The following is a 20,533-nucleotide window of genomic DNA, read 5'->3' as shown; positions in this document are numbered from 1 at the left end:
CAGTAGGTGTTTAGCCCACAAGAATCCATGGGAAAAAACTCAACAGCCTATAACTGCATTCATCACAGGCCCTGAAATACCTTTTAGTAATCTGTAACAAACTCAGCACTGGGCAATAAAGACTGACAGCCACAGTTATAACAAAGCAATAGGCAGCTAAGGGGCAAGGATAACAGCAGAAACAGTTTCATTTCACTGTTTTTCTTTTAACAGGCAGAGCCAGCTTTGCTCCCTAACCCTCTCTCATTGGGATGGCAGGAAGGGGTAGACAGAAGGGTCATCTCAGCTTTGTTCTTTCTTCCTGCCTATGGATCCAAAAGTCTCCAAGCAACACCTGAAGAAAGGAGAGGCTGCCTGAGAGCGACCTGTCCCTCGGTCCATCCTGAACAGTAGCTCATATTTACCGAGCAAAGGGCTAATGAGGACCCTTTCTGGGTCAAGGAGTAATATCATTACAGTATCTGGGGATGTGATAGATTATTAAAATTCTTTGGCATTTGTAGGAAGCAAACAACTCACTACACTGAAGAAAAGGGAGAGGAGAGGGAGAAAAAAGGAAGAGGAGAGGACCTACCTGATATGGGAGCAGATCCTACTTTACTCCAAATAAATAATTATGCAAGCCACACCAACAAAGTATGTTAGATACCAGAGGAGATTCATGTCCTCACCTCTCCTGAAGGCTATCAAATATATTTACACACACATATGTATACTGATGAAAATATGTTCTCAGTAGCAAAATTAGTCCCTTCTACAGGCATCAATTAGACTGTTATTTTTTAGAGCACAGAACAGTCCTGTGGTCATTGTATTAGATCAGGATTTAGGATGCAGATAGCTTTGATACAGACTTTCTTTGTTATGGTAAGTGAAACATTCTTCCTGTTTTCTAGCTCTATGCCTCAGAGCAAATTTGGTGTTTTATATTTATGAAATGCTCAGACATTACAGAATTCTCACCTCTAAGGTACATATAAATTAGTAACAAAGCATCCCAGAGATACAGGGTTTAAATACACTTCCCAGGTTTACATGGCCTCTAGTGTTTACTGAAAATGACAGGTATATAAATAATTTTTCAGTGGATATAGCTCTTTTTAATATAAAAAGGTGTGAAAATCTTGATTTTGACTTCAAGATAAACATTTCACAAAGGTCTAGTAGAGTAACATTTAGATACATTTTCTATGCATTTATGAGTAATACATTAAAATACTATATTGATTTAAACATTAATAGAATCACTTCTTGATAAACTATGAGTTGCCCTTCTATTTCCTCATGAGTTTTAAATTCTTCTTAGCATGAAGGACTTTTTAAATGTTCATAAGTAAGTACTCTACATGTTATGGATAACACAGGGAATAAATAATAAAGTGGCAGCTTTGAAATAAATAATATTTGTAATCTTATTTTTTCTGTGTTTCATATACATCAGATTTCCCATTCTGTATTTTGGTTTAAATATGTAACTGTGGCTTTTAAAGATTTCTGTTTGTTTCTTTCTTTTCAAAAGATGTACAAAGATCAAATATGTATCATGATGAGTTAACATTTCTGAGGAAAAAAAAATGGAGAATTTCCTGGTTCTGATTGTTAACCCTGCACACTTCATGCTACATTAAGACTTGTGTGCCTTACCATACTGTAATTTTAGACATATTGTAATCATTAAATATTCATTAAGCTCTAATTATTACAACAGAAAATTCTCAGAAGATGTTTACAGCAATCTAAGCTATCCCCTATCTAATTAAAATAGCAAACAGATTCAAAACCAAATCCCACATATTCCTCACAAACCCCAAACATTCCCATCTCACCATTCCTTTTGTGTGCATGTATAAATACATATATATAATATCACTTCTGAGCTGCTTTTCACAGATGTCTGCAAAAAGACAAATCTCTATTAAGAATCATGGAACTGTTTAAATTAGTATTTTATGCAAACTGTAATGAAAAACTTTTCACAAGTTCTTGTGTTGTCTAACTTTTTTCACCTCTTCATGTTTATTACCATCAACTCACCAAATGTCTGATCCTTTCTCTATAGAAAAGTTTTTAAGATGTTCATGTAGTTTTCTAAAACTATGACCATCTTAATCAGTTGTAACCAAGAAAGATCATTTATCTGAGACTTATTTCATATTAATTTTCTCATAATTCTCTAACTACAAGAATTAAATACAACTGATATTAAAAGTAAATGAAATAAAAGGGAGATTTATTATGACTACAACAGCCATTCATTCTCCCTTTCATGTTTTTGTCTTTAGCACCTGGACTTGGGAAATCATTAGGTGTGCTAAGTTGTGAGTAGCTCAAAACATATTTGTCCTTCACTGGTGAGTGAATGCATATAAAAACATGCATATAGAACAGTTGTCCACTATGAAATATTGAAGGGATGATGATACAAGTTTTACTTGTTAATTTACAGTTTTCCTCTATTCTCTTTTTTTTAGTATCAGGATAATCTGAATATGAACAAGATTTTTTCCTCACTATTGTACATATTCAGATTAGAATTATATTATTGTGTTAGATATGCACATTCTATTTCTTTTGCATTTTAACACAGTGAAATTGAAAAAATTATACTGCTCTGATTATGACTGTAAACACTCAGGTCTAAAGCATGGCCATAAGCATAAATACTGAATGCAAAGAGTGAAATTTAGCAAGGTTATTTTATAGAGACTATAACACCAAAGAAAGTTCACAGCAAAGGTCATACGCTGAATGTGTTATTATCTCTGTTACTGTAGAACTGTGCAGCCATAGAATACCTATGTTGAAATCTGTACTACTAAATGATAATATTTTTATTGTAGTTAAAACTAGTTTATATTATATATTGATTTTTTTTTTACATTTGCTTTGTAAACCTGCATCACTTGCATATGAAAGATTTGCAAATAACAGCCGCCTTTGTGGGAAATTTTGCAACACTACACAGCAACAAACAGGTGAACAAAGCAAGCTTAAGAAAATGTTATATGCAGTTTTACAAGACATGAAGATTTCAGGCAGGCAGACAGACTATAATGAAAATATGAGAAAAGCTTTGGGTCATATCAGAAGTTGCCCAGATGTGCAAACCCGGTCCCTGACTTTGCAGAGATCACGCTGATTTCCCATATGGCATTTTGCCATTAGATTTATTATCATGAATGAGGCATCAAGTGGCTGTTGGTTACATCTAAGAGCAGTACCATTTTATCACGCAATCTTTATTTAAGTTACATAAACGGGAACAACTTCAGACTTTTGTTTCCTACAAACTTTCATGCTATATTTATGGATAATAATAAGAATCTGCTACTGTTCTATCAAGTCATGTTTCATATATTTGTAATCCCTGTAATAAATAAGAGAAGCTGACTATAAATTTTCCATGCAGATTTCTCTACCCTAATTTGATTTACAAGGTCTGGAGACAAAAGAGAGAACCAGGAGAGAGGAGGACTTTCCACTGGTCGAGGAGGATTGCATTAGGGATTATCTAGGCAAACTGGATGCTCATAAATCCATGGGCCCGGACGGGATGCACCCAAGAGTGCTGAGGGAACTGGCGGGAGGTATTGGTCAGCCACTCTCCATCATCTTTGAGAGGTCATGGAGTGCAGGGGAGATACCAGAGGACTAGAAGAAAGCCAACATCACTCCAGTCTTCAAGGCAAGAGGGAGGGCCCAGGAAACTACAGGCTGCTCAGCCTTACCTCTGTACCTGGAAAGGTGATGGAGCAGCTCATCCTAGAGATCATCTCTAGGTATGTCAAAGAAAAGAAGGTGAACAGGAGTAGTCAGCATGGATTCACTACAGGAAAGTTGTGTTTGATGAACCTGATTGATAGTCTTCTGCAATGAGGTGACTGGATGGATGGATGATGGAAGCACTGTGAATTTTGTCTACCTTAACTTCAGCAAGGCTTTCAACACAGCCTCCCGTAACATCCTCATAGGGAAGCTCAAGAAGTATGGGACTGGACTAGTGGACAGTGAGGTGGATTGAGGACTGGCTGAATGGCAGAGCCCAGAGGGTAATGATAAATGGGGCCGAGTCTAGCTGGAGGCCTGTGGCTATTGGTGTCCCACAAGGGTCAGTACTGGCCCCAGTGCTCTTCAACTTGTTCATCAATGACTTGGATGAGGGGGCAGAGTGCACCCTCAGCAAGTCTGCAGATGATACCAAACAGGGAGGAGTGGCTAACACTCCTGAGGGCTGTGCTGCCATTCAGAGGGACCTAGACAGAAAGGAGAGTTGGGCAGAGAAGAACCTCATGAGGTTCAACAAGGACAAGTGCAGGGTCCTACACCAGGGGAAGAATAACCCCAGGCACCAGTACAGACTAGGGGTTGACCTGCTGGAAAGCAGCTCCACAGAGAGGGTTTTGGGAGTCTTGTTGGACAACAAGTTAACCATGAGGCAGCAATGTGCCCTCATGGCCAAGGCCAATGGGGTCCTGGCCTGCATCAGGAGGAGTGTTGCCAGCAGGTTGAGGGAGGCGATCCTCCCCCTCTACTCTGCTCTGGTGAGGTCGCACCTGTATGCAGTTCTGGGCTCCCCAGTACAAGAAGGACATGGAGCTTCTAGAGAGGGTCCAGCAGAGAGCCATGAAGATGATTAAGGGACTGGAGCACCTATCTTATGAGGGAAGACTAAGTGAGCTGGGCCTGTTTAGTCTGGAGAAGAGAAAGCTGAGAGAAGATTTGATCAACGTGTTCAAGTACCTGAGGGATGATTGTAGGGAGGCTCTTCTCAGTGGTGGCTGGTAACAGGACGAGGGGTAATGGGTGTAAGCTGAAACACAGGAAGTTTAATCTCCATGTGAGGAAGAACTTCTTTCCTGTGAGGGTGACAGAGCCCTGGAACAGGCTGCCCAGAGAGGTTGTGGAGTCTCCTTCTCTGGAGATCTTCAAAACCTGCCTGGATGCCACTCTGTGCCACATTCTCTAGGTGTTCCTGCTTGTGCAGGGGGGTTGGACTAGATGATCTCTAGAGGTTCCTTCCATTCTGTGATTCTGTGTAACCAAGTGTACTGTTAACTATCTTGGGAACTAATTTCATACATCATTTACCTGTTATTCCTTCTAATTTTATAATTGTTTGCTTTTTGAAAGGTTCCAAATTCATACTTTGTTTTTTTACATAACTATACTCAAGTATAGATGTGCAGAAATATGCTTTCTGTTTACCAGACAGAGTCTAATAAAACTGAGTTTCTGAAACAGTTGAAGCTTTGTAAAATTGCATTAGTTAGCCCCGTGGAGCATTCCTTTTCTTAAACAGAGGTATCATTGAAGTTCTACATCTTTTGCAGTTTATATTCATTCAGATTACATTTTCAAATACATACGCTTTTGATATTGGAAACATTAAAAAATTCTGCCTTGGTTTTACTGAAAAAAGACTATGTCTAAAATTACGTTCTGAGTTGATCACTGACTGCCAAATGTACAAATGAATTGAGGAGAATGTGCCAGTCATGAACTCAGTGCCAATCATTGTCCTCAGTGTCCTTGTTTTCCAGTCTTGCCTGAGATTTAAAACATGTTTTCAAAAGACGCCTCTTCAAAACACGCCACTTTTTCAAATTTGTTGAAGGTGAGAAAGGAATGATTTTATAAGGCACCACAGTACAGTAAATGCTTGGCTTCAGGGATTGAAAATAACAACTAATGAATGTTAATAAAATCTGGATGGTTCATTACAACAGGATCCTCTGCTTTTTTAATACAGGAGTATTTAAATACGTCAGTGTTTGCACGCCTTGTGGCTCTCCTGTTGTTATAGTGCCAATTGATCTTTAGCCTAGTCCTCTAGGAGAGACATAAAATGAAGGGATAACAAAAGGAGAAGAAAAATGCTGAAGAACCAACATTACTGTCAAAGATCTGCAAAATTTGAGGTGGAACAGATGTAAAACAAAAGTAAGACAAAAAGTCTATGTAAAAAGCTCACGACCTCACTAAATCAATTCAGATAGGTGCCAGTTCTTTGCCAGCTTGAAATGACTGAAACTTCAGCCTTGCTTTTTTACTCAGATATGTTATAGATAGTGATGGTATGTCTGTATTTTGCAACAAATGATATGGACCCCAGATTGAAACTGATAAATATTTTATAGTCCTTTTGTCCCTAATGATAGTAAGTAGTGCATGAAGGAATACACTGGGAATGTGTGTTTTTCTGTACCCGGAGAACAAAATGTATATTGCCCAGGATGACAATTCTCATCAAGCATTTCTTTAGGGTTTTCTTATCAAAAATGTCTTTCTCTTCCTAAAATTCTATCTCCATTAACTACTCAGAAGAGGGAGAGATACTTCATATTCTAACCAAGAAAAAACTCCATCACAACTGAAAACTATTAAGTACAAACAATGTTTTTGGCCTAACAACATACGCTACACTAAAATCTACTGTGAAAACTGAATTAAGGCTGGGGGCATTCAGCAATTCAAATAAAACATTCTAAAACAACCATTTCAGGAAACTTCATAATATCTCAGGAAAAAAAAAAAGGGGGGGGGGGACTGCATAAATAATGTCATCCAAATACTCATCTGTACGAGGCTCTTATTCCCTTTAGAAAATTTGGCAACCACAGGATCATCATAATGTATATGCTTACTGAGGCAGAACTTCAAGTCCCCTACTGGCTACACTGTTTGGCACCATCAATTCTCATTTATTTTAGGCAATTCCTGAAAAACAGAAGGCTTTCAGAGGCTACTTATTTTCTTTTCCTCTTTGTCTTACTCATTTGTACTTTAATCTCTGGTATGTATGACTGTGTCTTACCATAGTTATATGGAGCAAATAGAACAGCAACAAAAAATGCAGTACTACTATATTATAAATATCCCAGAATAGCAGTAAAGACCGAGGCAAAGAAGGCATTTAGTAACTCTGCTTTCTCTGCCTCCTTCGTCACCAAGGCGCCCTCCCCATTCAGCAGCAAACATTTTCCCTAGTCTTCCTCTTGCTGCTGATATATTTGCAGAAGCCCTTCCTGTTGCCCCTGACATCTCTTGCTAACTCTAATTCCAAACAGGCCTTGGCCTTCCTCATTGCATCCTACATTCTCTGACAATGTTCCTATATTCTTCCCATGCGGCCTGGCCCTTCTACCACATTATGTACACATGTTTTTTCTCATTAAGTTTATCCAACAGCTCATCCACACAGGTTTTCTGCCCGCCTTGCTCGACCTCTTTCTCGTAAGAATGCACTGATCCTGAGCTTGGAGAAAGTGGTACTTGAATAGCTGGCAACTCTCCTGGGCTCCCTTTCCTTCTAGGACCCTTGCCTGGGTGATTCCTCCAGGGAGCTCCCTGAAGAGGCCAAAGTTAGCTTTCTTAAAGTCCAGGGTTGCATCCTACTTCTTGTCCAGCTTCCTCCTTCCAGGATGGTGAATTCCAACAACTCATGGTCACTGCAGCCAAGACTGCGCCCAACCTTTGCATTTCGCACTAGACCATCTCTGCTTGTTAGTATCAGGTTTAGCAGTGTCCCTACCCTAGTTGGCTCATCAACCACCTGCATAAAGAAGTTATCTGCAAAGTTCTACAGGAACCTCCTGGACTGTCTGCTCCTAGCTGTGTGATTATCCCAGCAGACATCAGGGTGGTTGAACTCCCCCATAAGGACTCGGGCCTGGGATCGTGAGGCTTCTTGCAGTTGCCTGTAGAAGGCCTCATCCACTTCCTCTCCCTGGTCAGGTGGCCTGTAGTAAACTCCCATGACAGTGTTGCCCCTGTTGGCCTGCCTTTTAATCCTCACCCAAATATGTATCCATGTATCCCATATCCCAAATATGTACCCCATGTGTAACAACATAATACATTTCTTTATTAGTCAACATTCAGGCATTTGTCTGAAATATCCATCTGAATGTGGTTGGTGTTCTAAATCTAGAACCTTCTTACTTAAAAAACGTACTTCAGACACATACTTGTAGTATTCAAGGCTCTGGTCTCTTAACAGCTAGACAAACCAGAGGCTACATCCTATGCAACTGTAGGATGCTGAACAGTTGTTCTTACACTTAGAAAGCACTTTCATTTTTATCTGCTTTTTATTTTATAGGCAAGCTCAAAAGGAAACTAATTTTCAGATGATTGCAAAACCGGCTGCAAAGTTCTTATATTCCTTTTCAGAAATGTCTGTCTGGTATAATACATGCAGCAAGGAAGTATGCTGAAAGAATTCTAGAATTATTTCAAGATCATTTTCATATTATATTTTAAAATATTTTATTGCATATTTGGGAAGGGAGAGTCATTTATTTATCTATGTTTTTAATGCATTAAGTTTTAGTCTTTGAAATTACAAGCATCTATTAAAAGCTTTTGTGCTTGAATAATTTATATTTCCCACTATAATTCCATTTAAAATTTCTATATTTGGAAACCTGCACTTAAAAAGGCCTATAGTGAAATCTTTTGCAAAATCCTTTCATGAAGGACATGATCAGATCAGTGTAAAAATGTCAACGTTATAAATTAAAACTTTTAGAGAGCATGTTTTTTCTAGGACACTCCAAAGAAATAAAGAATAAATAATAAAGATTAGATGGCCTTTTACTGTATTATTAATGTAACATCATAATTAAACGTTATGTATTTGTTGATTATACTATTTCTTTAAAGTCTATTTGAATCCAATAACCTCTCACTGGGATAGGAAGATCAGTATTGTATTGAATTTATTAACGGCTTAGATAAATATAAGTAATTCATGAAGTTGTATTCCTAGAGAAGATATGAAACAGCAGATCATAAATTATTGCCTGAAACTCTGAAATCTTTAATTTAAGGGGGTGGAGTGTGAAATATCTCTTTCTAGATTCTACCTCCAATGATATTATGTGATTATTGCCATCTTAAAAATGTGCTTACCTGAAACAACACTTTGTAAGTATGTGCTACACAGACAGCTGAAATTCAGAAAATTAGAAAACTGAAATCCAATTCTGTTCATGACTCTAATTTGCCAAAAATGAAGCACGTCAGAGCCTAAGTAAAAAATGTTGAGTAGAATTTTGTTGTGCAAAAGTAAATAAATAAAGCTCCATGTGAAAGAGATCTGCATAATATATATTTGGATAAAACTCTAAATGGATTTTTGGAAGGTTCAGGTGAGTGGTCCAACCTTTTGAGGGTCTTTGAGAAAAAAAAAAAATCCTGTGATTTTTTTTTTCTTCCCTCTATGGATAAAAGTTGTTGTAGACAACAATTTTGTTTGTAGACAAACAAAGAATTCATCTAACATTTCTTTAGAATTTAAGGTAAGGAGGCCTACATTAAAAATGGTACCTCTGAATCTACAGGACGTAAAAAGCCTGGCAATTTTATTTTATACTTTGAACTTAAGTGAATATGTAGATATTATACGTAGGGGCTGGCGGCCAATGTAACTGTGCTGGAAGTCTGTGTATTTTATTTATATACTTTTCTTTTGATTTGGGAGGCATAGCTTGTTTGTATTGCAGCAGCTGCCAACTTTATATTGTCAACATATAAATACACACTGAGCAGATATGTTTTTATATGCATAAATTTTCATACCTAGATCTGCCTTACTATGCAAGTTATTGCAGCAGTATATAGTGAGTATCACCACCTGAAGCCATTTGGCAATGAAATGTTGGTAACTGTATTCACTCTAGTGTCGACCCAAAAATACACTGTTTCATTTCATTCTGTATCCGAGAAATTTATTTTCTCCCCACACAGAGTGAAACATCTGCCTACATTTGAGGGCCTACCACATGGGCATATATTTCTTTTCATAGAATGTTTAACAATAAAATATTAAGATTTTAGAGGCTATTCTTAAAAATGCCTTTTCCAGCATTGTCAGGGTGTCTTGACAGTCTATTAACATGGAATTATTAGGGCTGTGATCAGTGATAGCAGTGTCAAAAGAAGTCATATTTTGATTATAGTAAGTGAGAAATAAACAACAAACTAGTAAAAATGAAGAGTCATGGTAACAGATTCAGCTTAATAATGTTTTGCAAATGAAAGGTTGAGGGAGGTGATCCTGCCCCTCTACTCAGCCCTGGTGAGGCCACATTTGGAGTATTGTGTCCAGTTCTGGGCTCCACAGTACAAGAGGAATGTGGAGATGCTGGAGAGAGTCCAGCGCAGGGCTACAAGGGGCCTTAAACATCTGCCCTGTGAGGAGAAGCTGAGGGAGCTGGGCCTGTTCAGCCTGGAGAAGAGAAGGCTTAGAGGGTGTCTAATCAGTCTATAAGTACCTCAAGGGAGGCAGTGAGGAGGATGGTGCTAGCCTCTTTTCAGTGGTGGTCACCGACAGAACTAGAGGAAATGGTCAAAAACTGAAGCATCAAAAGTTCCACAGGGACTTAAGGAAAAAATTCTTAACAGTGAGGGTGACAGAGCACTGGAACAGGCTGCCCAGAGAGGTTGTGGAGTCTCCTTCTCTGGAGATGTTCAAAACCCTCTTGGACACAATCCTGTGACATGTGCTCTAGGTGACGCTGCGTGTGCAGGGGGGTTGCACTAGATGACCTCTAGAGGTCCCTTCCAACCTTAAGCATCCTATGATTCTATGATTCTATGATTAATAACACGATTTATTATCTTGTAATAATTATAAAGGAAGAAAGAATAAGAAAATTTGTATTTCATCTTTTTCTCAAAGCATTTTTCCCTCATCCCTAGCAGATGTTGAAGGAAAATGGCTACTATACAGCTACAGCCCCCTCAAGACAATTCTGCAAATTTCTATAGATCACCTGTAGCTAATTAGCTATCTCTGAATTCTTCTGGCCACCTTATATGCCAAAAATCATAGCTTTCTATTTTGTATTTCAGAAGATTTAGAATAAATATATGCAAATGTTTATGCTATTATTACTAAGAGGCACTAGTTTTTGGTTTCCAAATATGAAAGTTAAAGAAAGGAAAAGAAAATGTGGGGAAAAAAAACAAAAAGAGAGAGAGAACACATGATTCCTATGACTGTAAAAGTCATTGCTTAAGAGATTTTGTGTTGCCAGAATTGCCTAGATAAAAACTATGGAATAGGTTACATAAGCAGGCGGTGGATACTGGAGGCTAAAATAGAGTTGACAGGGGTTCTTCTGGTACATGCAACAGTAATGGTACATAAACCACCACACACTGAAGCCTGGCCCAAGCTTGCATCTACTGTAGAATTTTTGCAGACTCCTTGGACAATCTCAGCCTTGAAACACCGCTCCATGTTCCCATCATTTTCAAAACTGAATAAAACTTTTGGGGCATTTTTAGTATATGATCAGAGAAGAGTGAGAGTAAAGAAGAAAGGAACTCTGAAAACTCTGTAGCAACAGGTAGAGCAGCCTCCTTATAGAAGATCCTCATTTATCTTTCTTTTGGATAGGATTCCGTAGCTCCAGGATCCACTGTAACAACCTTACTTTGGATATATCTCCACACACACGTAATCTGGCCTATCTTGGATGTTCCAGAGTTCCACATAAGATGTTCCACATAAGCACAGATCATTGGAAAGGCATGTGCTCAGGAAATCTGCTCAGATCGAGTGGTTTTGACACAAATACTTGTCAGTCATTTATGTATTATAGGTACAACATAGAAGCAACTGGTGATTCAGTAGAAAATCTGCAGAAGCCACATGGAAATTGGCCTGTTGTCTACCATGCTGAACAGAGACACTGATTTGGAAATTAAAAAGGAAGCTCAAACTACCCAGACAAATGAAAATGCTTTTCTCCTAAAGAGGATTTCTGAATGTGTTTATTCCAGTGAGGGAGTGAAAAGTAAAAGATTTAGAATTAGCTTCACAGACCATTATGGCTTTGAGAGACCGAGTGCATGCCATCTAGACATCTAACATTTTTTTTTTTTTGTGACTTACTGCCCATTAACAAAAATTTTAATAAATATTCCTTGAGGGAAACTGCATTAATTACATAATATTACCTTGTTTTACACTATCCTTGTGTTGAACAGATGAAGGTCATACTAGCTATGTTCAGTAGGGCATGAAAAGTAGACTGATGTAGATAGGGATTTCTAAAGTATTTAGAAGTATTTAAAAGTATTTAGAAGTCCCTGTCTATAGACAGGGACTTCTAAAGATTGCATGTTATGCATAAATGAAGATAAGTTTTGAGTCATGTTTGATATGAAATATTGTATGAATCCTGGAATAATTTAGAATGCTAAAATTTAAATTCCAGCTAGGATTTATTTAAGAGCAAAGAAAACTTTTAATACCTTAATTACATATGATGAAGATACAGTGCATGTAAAACTATTGGAACTGAAGGTAATAAGTAGCGCTTTAGAGGTTCTACGATGAAAATGTCAAGTTTTTCTGAATAATCAAAAGGCTTGCTTTCCCTTTCCCTATCCCTTTTCCTACCTCTTTGCTTTCCCATTTCCCTTCCTGTTCCATTTCCCTTTCCCCTTGCTCTTCTTCTCCTTTCCCTTGCTATTCCACTTTTCCTTTCTCTTTTCCTCTTCCCGTTTCTATTTTTTTTTCTGTTTCTCCTTCTCTTTTGTTTTTTCCTCTCTCCTTCCCTTCCTTCCTTCCTTCCTTGAATAACAATCTTTGATCATGGAGTATTTTCCCATGCAAAGCCAAAATCCAAACTCTTAAAGAATATATATATATAATATATATATATAAATATATAGATATTTATTTCTAATTATATGTATACGTACAAATTGTATTTATTTTTGTATTTATTTATTATCAGAAATCAATTTTACATTATACTTCAAGCTTTCTCCATTGCAACAAGTTTTCTTATCCAACAGATTCATGAATTAAGAACACAAGACTGGAAAAAGTAGTACTTCCTAATAGGATGTTGCAGAATAAAAACAAAACAAAATACTGGAATGTGAAGATTGCTCTACTGGTACTGCAGAAATCAATCTTTTACACTAGAGTAAATTAAGATTGTAGGAACAAAAAGTCCTATTTAACTTCTAAACTCTCTTGTCAGGAAATGAAAAATGCAAGAGGTGGATGTGACTGTATTGTCATTATTTTTCCTTAGAAGCTTAAAAAACTAAAAGATTACGATGATATATATTTTCTCCTACAGAAGCATTGTTATTCACTTTATGGAACACACATACCAAGGATCCTCAGATAAGACATTTAAAGTGCAATTTGTCACTATATTCAGACACTTAGCTATCTACATGGTATGTGTCTATATGCAAACTAGCAGTATGAGCTAAGTAGTATAGTCACGGGAGACCTAGTCAGTATAGTGTATGGAATGACTGCAAAAAGCTAGTCATTTCTCACACTCAAAACTATATGCCTACATTAGAACTATTTGCTCACTATGGAACATTGCTTTAGAGTCATCTGCTCGAGGACAGGTTTATTGGAAAACTTACACATGGCTCTCATGGTTGAGGCTTCAAGCACTCTATTTCCCTTTGTGATATTGTGAATCTTTTATTTTTTGTAACATATTGAATACTTGTTATTGATTATTGTAAACAATAAAATTACATATCTCTGTATGGTAGATTACCCTATTAAACAATGATCCTAGCCTTTAGGTTACAACTTAGCAGAATGTTTCTTTTAGGTCTATACTTATGTCTATTTGTCTATAAATATGTCTATATTTAGTTGACGAAGTCTTACTTTATCAAAAAGAATATTAAAAAATCCCTTCTAAACTGAGTAACTAAAATACTGGTTTCTTGCTGGCAAAGAATTAACAATTTCATTTAGTTTTCCCTGGCAACCTGAAGCTATTGCTCGTTCCTTTTCATCAGCTCAGAATTAGATGCTCCTTTCCATCAGTAGAAATGTGCCCCATTGATGTCTGCAAGAGACACTGAAGAACAGAGGCCTCACTTGTTTTAGGGGATTTATTGTGGCAATATTGTCTAACATTGTTCTTCCCTGCCTGTCTCTTTGTCAGAAGGCACTATTTAACACCTGCCTGGGGACACTTCCACTTAACATCAGCAGCTGCCCAAACTAATGTTTTTCACCTTGAAAGAAAACACACACTGATTTATCTCTAGGTCTCTTCTATCAGATAATAAAAAGAATTTGTCTGTACGATGCTTTATTTGGGTTTGCTGCTTCTGGATGGAAGCCTGCCCTTTATCAACATTTTCTACAGTCTCTCTTCACATTAGTAAAACTTGGAGAAGAAAACAGGTGTGTTCCACCAAAGCCGTGTTATCATCTCAGTTAGAAAGTTGTAAACAAAGTTCCAAACACAGAAAATAAAACAAATGTAAAAATGCATTTATTGCTTTTAAAATAAATTTTTAAAAAAGCAAAACAAATACAACTATCTTAAAGATATTTTTTTCTCTATCTTCTCAACTACCAGTTGTTGTCAGAAAAAAGCAATGATGTCACAAGTCTGTTTTCTTTTCTTTTCAGTGAAAATGAAGCTTCCATAGCCTAGCACTAGAAAAGGCTGACTAAAAATGAATTCATGCATATGCAAGATTGTTGCTTTAACTTATAAACATTCATTTATAGTATGTATATCTTATCAAATTCACCATCTCTAGTTTTTATTTTGGTCCTGCAGATGACATATTAAATGTGACATATTCAAGTTTGTTTTTCCTTTTTTTTTGGAGGTTTTATTCCTGCAAGTGTGTCCTCTATTTATCTTCATCTTGATTTTGTATGATTGTTAGCTCACAGATACTCTTGTAAAATGATACTGTTTCCCTAGATTCAGATCATTTGTTATTACTTGGAATTTTACAGATGGCTGAGAGCTGCATGCTCTCAGCATTCTGTTTCTGAAGAAATGGTGTATGCATAGTGCCCACTCTCCATAAATAAAGGAATAAAAGAACAAAAAACTGAGCACTCTAGAAGTTTGGGTTTGGCTTTATTTTGGCTTTTCATCTCTTTTCTCTGGCTTTTTTGCTGGTTCTCTCATTATGTACGTAAAAAAAATTGTAAAACAGCTGACCCTGGTTTTTGTGTTCCTTAGTCACCAGGCCACTTCCATGGATGTTTCACAAACATGCATGCAGCCTCTTCGAGAATTTTAACTATCATTAAAATTTAATTTTCACCCTCCTAAGCCTAAAAGGTAGGTATTTTCCACCTTTTTCCTCTTTTATTTTATTTTTTTTTTCTGTGTCAGAAAATACAAAACACCACAGAGATCTGTGGGACTGAAGTCTGGACCCTTCTGGCACTTACACTCTAACAGATATTTCTTTCAAATGAATTTCAGTTTTCATGATAACTCCCTATTACTGCTCAAGACTGTATCTGAAGAAAAATATAGAGAGGGGAGAGGCCTGAATGTATAGTACAATAGAAGCTGGAATATGAACAACCAGAAATAACTGGAATTTACCAGAACTGGAGCAGAAACTTTGTCTTTCTGGGATTAGGTCTTGGGTTTAGTCATTACTTTGAATACAAGATTGAGATTTAAATTGAGGCTCAAATTCTTAACTCCTACACAGGTTAGCTTATAAAATATCATCTGACTTGAGATCTGCCCTGTGCAGTACAGCCGGGACAAATATTTGCTGATATTAAAATAGCTTTGTCACAGTGTTTCTTGATAAAAGTTCATTTACAGGTAGCACAGCTTGCTAATGAAATAAAAAAAAAAAAAAAAAAGGAGGGATATAAAAAAAAAAAAAGCTTACGTATATACACATATATGTATTTATATGTACATATAGGTAGTAATACTTCAGATATATTTATATATAAACTATATGTACTTTTACAAAAGCATGCAGTTGATTATTAGAAGTGTAGAAGCGTGGATCAGTTTTCTTTATTGATATATTGCAATCTTAGTTATAGAGAAGTTACTAGAACTACTAGAAGGAGTTCCTGTAATGCTAGTATAACTAACTCATTTGCAAGCTAATTTCTGAATGAAAGCTCTCTAGGTGCTTAAAATCAAGAGCAGCCTACAGTGATAAGTAGCTTATAATCAATTGCAAGTTTGTGTGATGTACGCCAGTGGAGTAATTTACTCTCATAGATTCTTATGTAAGAGTGAAAACTCTCCTAATATTTTATCCTAGGGGCAAAGACCCAGCACTCTAGATGGTGCCCAGAGAAGGGAACAAAAATATCTCATAACTGTGACATGTCCTGAAATATATATTACAGATAACAAAAGTAAACTATCACACTATTTGAAACTGTACAAAGACTTCAGATGGAGACTACCATATGTATACCCAAGTCTCCTTAATAGTCAGGGGATTTCAAGTAACTCTTGGCTATAATGCCCCAATTCTCTAATTGCATTAGTCTTTAATTATCAAAGCAGTAACACAGAAGCTTTTGTGCTATTTTCTTGGAGTCAAGGACTTCATATTACTGTCATGATATCAGACTTAATCTACTGTAGAAATCAAAAAAAAATCTTCAATATAAGAAGCTGCAATGGAAATAGAATAGGATGGGGAAAATGACATATACATTAGAACTATATTCTGAAAAACTAACTGTTCACAGATAAGATGAATAGAATCATAATTTCTGCAGATGTCTACTTCATAGTCAATTACTGGTAATACTAAAATTTTAAAGCTTTCATTAAAATTGCAGGAAGTATCCGTGCCGTATTGGGAAACATTATTAGTATTCCTAGATACCTCTTTACACAAAATCTTACAGGGAGGTTGATTTCTTAACCTTCCTTATCATGTTCTTGAAGTATGGTACACAGCTTTCTCCACAGAAGGATTTACTATGGACTTATAATGCAGATACAATCAGTAACATATATAAGACCTTTACAAGAAAATCATTAAACCTATTCACATCACTGTCAAGATAGTATAAGTTCTTCCTAAAATATAAAATACAAATAATATAAATATCAGTCTTGCAGGAAGATATTACAAGATTAAGTAGGGTCATTTTGCAGTACTGAGACCCTTCATGTCACATCATTTTCTGTTTACATCTACTCTGAAATCTAAAGCCAGAATCTCAGTTTAAGTACTTCAAAATCACTCCAGTCAATAGGAACTCATCAACAGAGTGAATCACATCCTGTAGATTCAAGGAACCAAATAAGTGTCAGTAGTTGGCTTCTAATCTTGCAAGCAAATTTTTTTTACCCAGTCAATAACACCTAACCTGGAACACATTTACAGGATTGGATCTGTTCTTCAAAACCACAAAGTTTTAATTCAGTTAATATTTTATCTGTGTATTATACATGACAGGTTATGAAATCCTCTCCCTTATTTTAAGATTCTCGGCATTTCATGAACCTTCATTTTATAGCCTTTTGCTAGTGTAATCTTTGTACTACTAGCATCTCATTCTCTGAAGAATAGATGAATATATTTTAAACATTTATTATTATTATTATTTAGAAAATCAAGTGCTCTGAAAGGTAATTGCTTATTTTAGTTAAATATGTGGAAATCAGAAATAGAAACCTACTATATGAAAATGTTCAATAATTTATGAGATTTTTCTGTTTAGAAAATGAAATTTGATCTGTAAAAGTTGATAAAATATGTAACATCTTTGCTTAAATGGGGAAAAAGAGAACCAGACAAATGCTAGCAGTGTAGAGAAAGCTCCAGTGCATTAGAGCTTTCTTGTGCTGCTGTGGGTACTAAGATTAATGAACACAGAACAAATGGTTGACATATAACCTACCCATGGGAGTTCCAACGCCATAACCTTTTGAGTCTATGAGGCCTCCGATCTGTGTCAGGTTACAGTTCCGCTGTGTGACAAACTCAATGGTTGTCGACTCCATTAAAAATGCATAATCAGAGGTAAGCACACGCTGAATACCTTCTTCATTACTTTTGACAAGTACTGACTGCCTCCTGCTGCTCATGAAGGCCCACATCTTGTCGTAAGTGGAGATTTTCGATTTCTGAAAGATATATATTAGAGGTAATAGTAATAAAAATAATATGCTTTTAGGAAAGAAATCAAATTCTCAGTTGTACACTAATATTTTAGTACGTCACAGGTTTTACCAAGGGAGTCCTGTTAGGGTGGCTGCAGCTTTCATCTTTTCTGTAGAAAACAAAATAGCTAGATATATTCTTCAGAATTTGCATCATATTTTATTGGTTATAAAATTCTGTGATGAAGGCTTAGAATTATTTGAAGTCAATGGGAAGTTAGTAGAATTTCACTGTTGCCAAGTTCATCACCAATGTTTGTGAGTGTTACGGAAGAATCTGCTGGATTCTAGAACATTTGAAATTCTCGCTTTGAATGATTTCTAATCATTCAGCTACTCTTGAGCAATTCTGAAAATTTAATCCACATTGTAGCAACTTGAAGTTATCAGGTATTCACAGATATGGAGGAAACAGCTGTGAAGGAGAGGACAGCAAACATTTTATCCATCATATAATGCAATGATACTTAGAGAAGGATTTTATCTAAAAGTAACATAGCCTGATCATAGAGATACTAGCTTTCCTGTCAAAAGCTGACTAGGTGAAAGTTTTTATATAAACTGAAGGCACTAGAGCAATGACATTTGTATATCATGTTTACCCCCATCCATTCAATAATGTTTCCAACTCAGATGAGTCAAAAATATACAGTAATATTAATCTTGCCTAGTAAAAAAAGTGTAGGAACAGAGCATGGAGGACTAGCATAATCAGACTTCTTAAGGAATCTTTCATCTATTAATCTTAGGCTTAAACATAACTTTGCTTTTAGCTCTGGGGAAGATACTAAACAAAGATTGACACTACAAACTGTTCTAAAGCTCAGCTGATTGGCAGCCCTAAATTCTGCCCCAGAGGAGAATTTGTAGCATATGTGGAATAAAAAGAGGAACAGGATGACTTTGTCCCTCTGCTGCGATACAATCTAAGACTTATTTCCCTCTGCCTGGGGACTTAGCAAACCAAATGTTTGAACTAACTGCATTTAACAAAACAGAAGACTTTTAGGACCATGCATGAACATACTGTTACTGTGTTGAACATGATATGTTACTAACTGAAAAAGACTTTAGTAATATTAAGGAAGAAAAATTTTTCTTCAGAATATGTTGAATATGATGAAATGATGAAATACACATAAAAATGTGTAGAAGAGAGGGGACCAAATAAATATGGATACCCTCCCCCCACTACCATAACCAAAAAAAAAAAAAAAAAAAAAAGACACTCTACTCATAGGTTTTGGCTTGAAAATCACATAATTTTTTCAAGCACTTAATATTGAGCCACAGAAAAAATTCTTTAAGCCCTATAGTTTGATTCCTTAGGAATTCAAATGACTATGCCATACTGAAATGATGGAAAACTAATTTTTGCAATACATGAAAACTTTGCCAAGCATCTCTATCATCATTTATTTATTTTTTTACCATACAATCTTTGCCCCAACAAACAAAATGGTAATTTTAGTGGGTGTTAAATAATTTGAACAATGTCAAAAACTGGCAGAGAAAATGATTTCTCATTTCTAGCATTGCTGGATAGATGCACTGCTAATGCATATTAAGGGGGAAAAAAAAAAGAAGAAAAGCTAAAAGTGAGGTATAATACAACATAAAACAAGAATGAACTACATAAGGAATGAAGTATTTGTACACTTAGGTTGCAAAGATCATCCCAATGATGGAAATGCATTAGAAATGAGAATGTTTATTCTTTTTCATAGCATTGTTATATGTGAAATCCATGTGAAAAATACCTCTAAAGGACAGAGAGGATTCATACTGTGATGACTGATTTAATCAGCTACATTGGAGTGACAACTGCTATTGAACAAGATCAGTACTTGTGAGGGTAAAGGTCACAATCAAAATAAAAGAAAGAAAAGGCCTAGGACAGCATGCTTGCTGGAATAATTAAATATATTATTTATATATTATATAAATATATATATATTATTTATATTAAAAATAATATAACTTTAAATATGATTTGTTAGACTGTAGAAAACAAAGCAAAGCTTAGAAAAATAGTACACAGGGCCCTCAATTACCATAAAATAACAGGAAGCATGCAGTGACCCTGCACACTTTTCACATATAGGACAAATATTACAATGTTTTTGCACTGTTTTCTTCTATCCCTAAAAGATAAAGATCAGAACTGAAACTATGCCAAGGAAAATAGACCATGTACTTGTCACTGCTAAATCACTAAATTCTAAGATACAGTTTAACAATTCTTAGAAAAACATAATGTGTATTTGTTTTATGCAGAACAAGGATTTCTCTGAGGAAAAAAAAATGAATTGGTGAAATACAGCCACAAATGATATATACATATATCTTTTACCTTTGGCAAAACACTGAGCAGACTCTAAAGACTAAAATCAGGAGGCCAGAATGATCAATAGAATCAGGAGCCTATTTGACACGTAAATGAAGAGGGTGACACTCCAGTACGTATATATTGCTTCTGGTAGTTTTGATTGTGTCATTCATACTGATAGAAGCAGATGCTGCAATTACATCATGTTTCCATCTTCTTTGTGTGCAAATCAATCCGGCTAATCAGCTTATATACTCCATCAATGAAATGTATT

At 36.1% G+C, this 20,533-nt stretch overlaps 1 protein-coding gene across 1 annotated transcript in view; it reads right to left on the bottom strand.

The window, feature by feature from the left end:
• The window catches only part of GRIK2 (glutamate ionotropic receptor kainate type subunit 2), a 253,600-nt gene that overhangs the window by 18,074 nt on the left and 214,993 nt on the right, over positions 1–20,533 (bottom strand). Inside the window, exon 14 of the mRNA XM_088533518.1 lies at positions 17,669–17,894. Within this exon, the coding sequence (XP_088389644.1) occupies positions 17,669–17,894 (226 nt within the window). The remainder of the gene's footprint in view (positions 1–17,668; positions 17,895–20,533) is intronic.

This window comes from Tinamus guttatus, unplaced genomic scaffold (genome assembly GCF_059628265.1).
Source record: "Tinamus guttatus ecotype Peru unplaced genomic scaffold, ASM5962826v1 Tinamus_guttatus_pri_ptg000506l, whole genome shotgun sequence".
NCBI classification, from domain to species: Eukaryota; Metazoa; Chordata; class Aves; order Tinamiformes; family Tinamidae; genus Tinamus; species Tinamus guttatus.
The sequence above is the reverse complement of the archived record's forward strand: the minus strand, read 5'-3'. Positions and strand labels throughout refer to the sequence as shown.